Source organism: Terrapene carolina, unplaced genomic scaffold (assembly GCF_002925995.2).
Source record: "Terrapene carolina triunguis isolate 2854851 unplaced genomic scaffold, T_m_triunguis-2.0 Scaffold782, whole genome shotgun sequence".
Taxonomy (NCBI): Eukaryota; Metazoa; Chordata; order Testudines; family Emydidae; genus Terrapene; species Terrapene triunguis.
This window is the reverse complement of record NW_020665133.1, coordinates 748,409-755,966: the sequence shown is the minus strand read 5'-3', so window position 1 is coordinate 755,966 and position 7,558 is coordinate 748,409. Positions and strand designations below refer to the sequence as shown.

At 50.7% G+C, this 7,558-nt stretch overlaps 1 protein-coding gene across 1 annotated transcript; it reads right to left on the bottom strand.

Moving 5' to 3' along the window:
• Window positions 1-1,215: 1,215 nt before the first annotated feature.
• LIF (LIF interleukin 6 family cytokine) lies at window positions 1,216-7,145 on the bottom strand. Its single transcript, XM_026660445.1, has 3 exons — window positions 7,127-7,145; window positions 2,786-2,964; window positions 1,216-1,653 (listed from the first exon to the last, which is right to left on the bottom strand). The coding sequence occupies exons 1-3, from the start codon at window positions 7,143-7,145 to the stop codon at window positions 1,216-1,218; spliced, it is 636 nt and encodes a 211-aa protein (XP_026516230.1).
• Between the last annotated feature and the right edge of the window lie 413 nt (window positions 7,146-7,558).

Sequence of the window (7,558 nt, the reverse complement as noted above, 5' to 3'; positions counted from 1 at the left end):
GTGGACTTTGCAGAGGCTGTGTGACCTCAGCTCAGGTTCACAGAAGGGCATGCCACAGTTTGCCCAACCCATGGGACACACTCCAAAGAGTCAGGTTCTAGGCTGGAGTGGAATACTTGTAGGGCGCCCATTACTGCAGAACCTGGACTCAGCGGAGCAGACCCTGTTCTTAAATCCCTGCCACTGGTGATTTTATACCCGTACGTGAGGTGTGTCTCACAGAGCACCTGGGATCCTGTGACAGGACTGGTGCTCCAGCAGTTCCAAAGCTTTGTTTCTAATCAAGATTAAAAAAGGCCCCAAGTGCGGAGGGGGCTGGAGAGGGACAAAGAAGAAGCAGTGAAACCTAACTCCCAGCTGCAGTGCAGAACCTCCTAGAATCAAAGGACTAAACTCTCCGCTCATTTCCCCATTGAAGTCAGAGGAAAGGGTGGCCCAGAGATGGACAAGAGCTACCCAATCCATCTCGCTGGGGCTTCGGCAGTGTCCTTCCCTCATGCTTTCCCCAGCCTGCTTTTCAGCAACCCAAGCAATGGTGCATCCACGAGGACCATTGCCAGACTGCTCTGCAGCCTGGCGCATCTCAGTGCTGGGCCATCATTCCTTGGTCTTCTGCCCAAACCGTCCTTTGTCTCAATTCCAGCCCATTTGGCCTCCCACAGACTAATAATTCAGGTAATTTATAACGCGCCCTATCCCTAAGGCACTTGGGCACTGAACAGCGTCATAAAGACACAATTAAAATACCAGACAAACATGATAGAACTCACCCTCATTAACATTCAAATAAATAACGGCGCTGGGGGAGCAATATTACAAAAGGGATTGGGGGAGATAATAAATAGGAACCAAACAAGGCTTATTAATAATAGACCACCCGTGAAGGAAGAGTCCAGAGGTGCCCTGGGCAAGCGCAGAGGGCTTGATGGAGGCGGATGTCAAGGGGGAGCTAGTCCCACACCAGGGAGCCACTGCAGCCCCACTGGATGGATGAATTCCCTGAAAGCTGAGTGTCTTAAAGGTCAGGGGCTTTCCAAACCAAGACCAAAGAGCAATCCCGCCTCCTTGCCCTCTGGAGTCTGTAGCTGGTTGTCATGTGCCCTCTCAGATGCCCCTGACTCAGATCCCCGCTCACCTCAGGCATGCTGCACTGATCCCTCCGCAGTCGGGCTCAGCAGGCCCTGGGGGAGCGGCAGGGTCTGTCTGTCTGGCAGCTCATGCCTGCGAGAGGTGAGGTAGCAGGACCTGTGCCGCCTGGGAGACGACCTGCACGTACCTCCTCAGCACCTGGCAGCCCTGCTGCTTCTTCTTGAAGACATTCATGCCCTTACTGCTCTTGCCGTAGGTGACGTCCACCTGGGAGACCTTGTAGTTGGTGCACAGCAGGCAGGTCAGGTTGGAGATCAGGCCCCGCGTGGTCTTGGTGGTGTTGTGGAGCCGCTCCAGCAGCTCCTTGGCCGTGGGGTTAAGCTCTTCCTGGTCCCTGGTGATGTTGCCCAGCGAGGCATTCAGGAAGGCAAAGACCTTGTACAAGGCCACCATGATCTCCTTCTTATGGCTGGTTCGGTTCACGTCGAAGTTAGGGAAGTTGGTTCCGTTGGCGTTGCAGAGTTCATCCAGGTGGCTGCTGAATGGGTCGCCCTGGCAGTCCAGCTGGGGGAGACGGGAGGGGAAAAAATGACTAGGGAATCTCAGTCACACAGCCCCTCGCACACACTGCCCCACCTTCAGCCCTCCCCCGCTCACTGTTTTATCACACGTCTCATGCTGCAGGGTGGGTTTTAAAGCCCTGCCCCTGGAGCCCTGCGAGAATCTCAGCTGTTGTTAAACAAGGAGGTTTCTAGCCCTCCTAGCTGTGCACAAATGCTTGAAAACTTGGCCCAATTGTGCCCAGAAGGCTCCAAAACCTCAGTAAACAAGAGCCTGACTCAGGCCTGTTGAACCCTTGTGGTTAGCAATGCTGTAAGAGCTGAGGCACCTCTCGCGAGGTACTTCTCTGTCCCCCCGGGCTATAGCACCTGAGCATCTGGCAGTTTGCAAAGGATTTACAGGGCTAATACCCCATCCGTCAGGTGGGTGGAAAACCAAGGCCCGGAGCCCTTTGCCCAAGGTCACGCAAGCCAGCTGCGGGGAACAGGCATTAGTGTGCAGGTCTCCTAAGACTGGGCTCATGCCCAATCCACTGGGCCGTCCTTCTTCTCTGCCATCCCCCGACTGCACCAATAACTCACCTACCAGTGCACTTTGGTCCTGCTTTGCAGTCCCTCCTGCTCTGTCCACAGCTGGGACAGGGACAGCAGGAGCCATTAGTTGTGCCGAACTGTGCAGTGGGGAGGGGTGATAGAAATGTAACCCCTCAAGGGCTGGAAGGTGACCCACCAATGGCTTTCCCCAGCTGAGACTGGCATCTAAACTCAGCACTCCACTCCTGAAAATCTAGCCCACTAATTCCCACTCCTCCCTGCAGGCCAGCGCTCCATTGCCCGTCCTATATTTGTGATGGGAAAATCCAGGGCAGGGTCTGATTTTCAGAGGTGCTGAGCACCCGCATCCCCAGCTGACATCCATGGCTCATCCCCGAGGTCCTGCACAGGTCGAGCAAACACCTGCCAGTTTTATATAAACTCTTTCCGTGGGGTTCTAGCAATAAGCACGTTCCGCTTGCCTGATGCAATGTCCTTGGGGACGAGCAGCTTGGCTGGCCGAAAAGGACATGCCTGTATCCTGCTTGAGTAGCTCACACAGTTTTAATTTAGGAGGAGCTGAGGCTCCTATGGGAACTTACATAGATGCTGAAGAGATCCTGAGCCGTCGCATTGAGCAGCACCACTAGCTTCCGGGTCTGCTCAGCCACGTTGGGTTTGCACACGTGCGTGTTCTCGCACATGGGGCTGGGGGTGTTCACCGGCAGTGCCTTGCCAACCACCAGTCTGCAGTGGATCATCAACAGCAAGGGGACAACACCTGTGGACAGAGGAAAGCGGGAGCGGTGAGATGATGCCACTGGGACCCAGCCATCAGCGCCATTCACTTCAGAGTCCAGTGCCCACCCAGCCGGATGAGAGCTCTGAGATCTCCCCCGGGAAAGCGTCCAGTGTCACTGGGACTGGACAGCCTCAGTCACTAATAGCTCCTGATCTTGCCAATGCTGGAGGGAAAGAAGCTCTCGCCCATTGCCTCCGGGCAGGATCTCTCTAGGGTGTCAGATCTCTGGGAAGGGAACCAGCTATTGCCTGGGTTGGAGCGGCTGATCTCTGGGACCAAGAACATTTCCATCCCCCTGCAGTCAGAACCACGTGCTACTGAGGCACATGGGCTGCTCTTTATAATATAATAGATGGAGATATTCTATCTCCTAGAACTGGAAGGGACCCTGAAAGGTCATCAAGTCCAGCCCTCTGCCTTCACTAGCAGGACCAAGTACTGATTTTGCCCCAGATCCCTAAGTGGCCCCCTCAAGGATTGAACTCACAACCCTGGGTTTAGCAGGCCAATGCTCAAACCACTGAGCTATCCCTCCCCCCCTGCTTTGGTAAAGCAGAGGCAATGTCCTGCCTGCCCTGAACCATCCGGCTGGCACCCAGTTTCCCTTTGCTCCCCCATGCCCACGTATCCGGTGTAGCTCCTGTAGATAGGGGCTGGAGTTTGTCCTAAGGGCCATATTCTCCTCTCACTTCTACCAGTGTAGCTAAGAAGAAAATTCCCATTTCCCCATGTCTCCCCAACCCGCAATGCTCTGCTGTCTGCATTCTCCAGCACCCCCTGAGCACTGCCCCCTGGCTCAGCACTGCCCTGCAATGGAGCAGGAATTCCCCTGTGTTTTTCTTTCCTCTGGGAGCTTTTTGTGTTCTCAAGTTGCGCAACTGCCTGTGACTACCTGTCAGATTTAGTCAAGTATGCAAAGCAGGGGGTAGGGCTGGGTGTGGGTTTTGTGCCCATTCTCCGGGCTCGTGTTGTTGACATTGAGCAAAGTTTCGATAGTGGCCAACTGAGGTGTCTCCAGGGGGGTTATCTAAAAAGCAGAGTGGTCTAGTGGCTAGCACTGTAGCTTAGGACTCAGGATACATGAGTTCTCTTCCTAGCTCCACCCCTTACCTACTGGGTGGCCATGGACAAGTTTTTCAGTTTCCCCTTCTGTGAAGTGGGGATAATGATACTATCTGCTTTGCCATCTACTGATGTTAGAAATTATTAAAGAACCCCCCCTAGACCAATGAGCATTCTTGAAAAAATGCTGGTTTGAATGCCTAGTAGGAGAAACTGCTGATATGCATAGAACTGGGTTATGGATGGGGCCAGCCAGCCAGGCTAAGTCTGAGTGGAGTAATGATTTCCCCCAGCACCTGTCATAAGACAATAGTAAAGAATCACAGAACCAGCTGTTCTCTTCTAACACTGAACAAGGAGATTTATTAGACTTAGGAGGTTGGCATTATCCCTAAAGCTTCTCTCTCTCTGATTCACTGTAGAGTTTCTGCCTCAGACCTTTCCTGGCCCTGCCCCAACCTGGCTGCCTGCTACACATTTAAAGACACAGTGCTATTATTCTTCAAGCAGAGTCTTCTTTCTAGCCCCCCTCCACATCAAGGTGAGCTCTTGTCTTTCCCTGAGTTCCTGATCCTCCCCACCCGGGAGGTGGCCTGCTGGTGATCCACAATCAGCTGTGTGTTGCATCACTGCCTGCTGACCTGTGTCTCACTGTGCACTGATTCGGGTTCCCCTCCTCTGGTGCGGCCCCATAGGCAAAGATCCCACCTCTCCCTCGCGGGTTAGCCATCTTGCATGAGAGGCAGCCCCATCATGGCAGTGGATGCAGGAAGGCATCAATGCCTGCAGCCATGTGTCAAAATCCCAGGCTCCCAGGTGCACTCACAGGAGTCAGTGTGGTCTAGCGGGATTGGAAACCTGGGGTGACAGCCTGGCCCTAGGGACATCAACAGGAATTTTGTCATCGATGTCCCCAGGATCTCACCCCTGGTTTCTAAACCTACCTCTGCCTCTGGGTGACCTAGGGCAAGTCACTCGCTGTGCCTCAGTTTCCTCTGTCCCTCTTGTCTGTTTAGACTGTGAGGTCTTTGGGACAGAGACTAGCACAATGAGGCTCTTGTCTCGGGTGTAATATGTCGTTATTGTAGGCCAACTGTAATATGAATAGCTAATAATAGCAGAAGCCTAATCTTGCATCTGATGATATTACCAGGCTGAGGCAGGGGGTTTTCAGGATAATTTTGGATGACCCATTGCCTTTGGGCTGAGACTCCAACTATCACCCCCCACACACCACACACACCCGCCCCCTCACTGCCTGGGGTACCAGCACCAAATTCAGCACACAGCCACAAGCGGGACAGGCTGCCAGGTGACCAAAGCAATGTGTCACAGAGGAACACAGCAGGGTTAGGTCAAATGATGTTATGAAAGATGAACTGTGTATCCTTTCCCTCTCTGTTTCAACGCCTGGACGTTCCTGCTTGTTCTCTTGTTCTCCCATAGAGCCCAGAGATTAATATGCTGCCATTCGGGAATAGTATCACGTAGTGGTAATGGTGCTGATATGAATTATTGTTATGAATAATAATCCTTGGCACTTACATGTTGCTTTTCATCCAAGGATCCCAAAGCCCTTTACAAAGACAGGTAAACCTTATCATCCCCATTTTACAGATGGGGAAACTGAGTCACAGAGTGACACAACCAAGGGCACCAGTGGCAGAGTTGAGAACACTGTACAGATCTGGAGAGCTAGAACTTGGGGTCCTGACCCCTGCAGTCCCGTGCTATAAACTGCACAGCGAGGGAGAAAAATTACACTATTCAGGTTCTGTGGAGCATAGTATCTTAAGGGCCTGATCCTGTGCAAAGTAGAACATACTCAACTCAACCTCTGCTGATTGGGCCTAGAGACAGCCAATTCAACAAGCAATGTCACAATGCAGCTGCTGAAAAACCACATAGTTCTTGGGATCTGACAAACTCTGAAGTTGTCCACACTTGTCAGAACCTCGGAATCGCTGCAGGTCACAAGTCATACGATAATTACTTTATTTACACTCGCTGCAGCAGCATCCGTGCCCTAATTTGTACATTGCAACTGACAGGACTTCCCTTCTGTGTTGCAATCACTCACATAGCAGTGCTCATGTTCGGGACAAGGGCATTTTCAGGAAAAGCAAAGGAGGATGGAGAGCAAAGGACACAGCCAATGCCCTCCCTGATGTAATTAAACTCTCAGTAGGGAGGAACATGGTCTGGTGTGGGCCAGTGCTATGCAATTTTCTCCCATGCATATTTCAGCTCTGGGACTGTCAGAGAGCCCAGCAGTGCTGAGGTGGCTTGTGACATTCACCACTAAATTAATATTAATTTGCAATCTCATTCAGCTTCTCTAGCCCAGGGTCTCAGTAATACCTTGCTCTTCTGTAGCTTCATTCTCATTAGATCTCGACGTGCTTTAAGGCTGCACTCACTACCATTATCCCCATTTCATAGAGAGGGAAACTTAGGCACAGTGATTTGTCCAAGGGCACTCATGAGGCCAGTGGCAGGGCTGGGACTAGAAGCCAGAGCTCCTGAGCACAGCCAAGTGCACCAGCCAGTGGGCCATGCTGCCTGCTCTGCTTAAAACCCTTAAAACTCTTTTCTCCCTATTGCACTGGTTTGCATAGCGCAATCTACCCCACAACACTTCACATAGACATGACTTGTACTCAGGCCACGAGAACAACATTCTGGCTTCAGTGCCTATCCTTTCGATAAGCTCTACTCTGATCTTTTCAATCCAAAAACATTTTGTAATTGGCAACTTCCTTATTTCTCTGATTTTTTCAAAAATCTAATTAAACAAGAGTTATCAGTGTTTCTCAGCAGCGAGAGACCCAAAAGAATTCGAAAACCCTTTGGAAGAATTTAGAGTGGTATAAATTTCCAGATGTTTGTGGAAATATGCCAGAGAGGCATGTTTGCTTTTTACTGCCAATTCCCAGAGGTGCTAAGACTAGGGAAAAAGTTTCTTAAGGGTTTCTCTTTGCGCCAAACAGAAGAGCCTTAGACAAAAGGTGTGACTGATTTCTTCAAAATCAGAAAAGTTTAAAAAAAAATCAAATAGGATTGACAAAGATGGTTTTACCTGCTGGAATGAACTTCATTTTGAGCTGTATCCCAGGAGCAACTTAAGAGAGATTGATGTTGACAGAAGGAGTTTTCAGAAATTCATGTTCATACTGGGGGATTTCACTGGTTTATATACGGTCTGTAAGAAAGAGGGGGGGGGGGAAGAAGTTAGGCAGATTCATTCAAACTAACAATCAGGAAGTAGCAATCGGTTTGGAAACAGTGAATGGTTATTTCTAAGTAACTTTTTGTGATAATGTTGAGGTCATCATGCTGTGGTTTTACTGAATGCTTCATTCTGGAATTGTTTGAAGCAGAGAGATGGGTTGATTAAAGGAAAACCCATGAATTTGCAAACTGACTCCCGAAAAAAAATTCTGCCTACGTTCATAGGACAATACTGCGACTCACCCAGGGAAAAGTGCTGCAGTTTCCTGAGGGTGAGTCT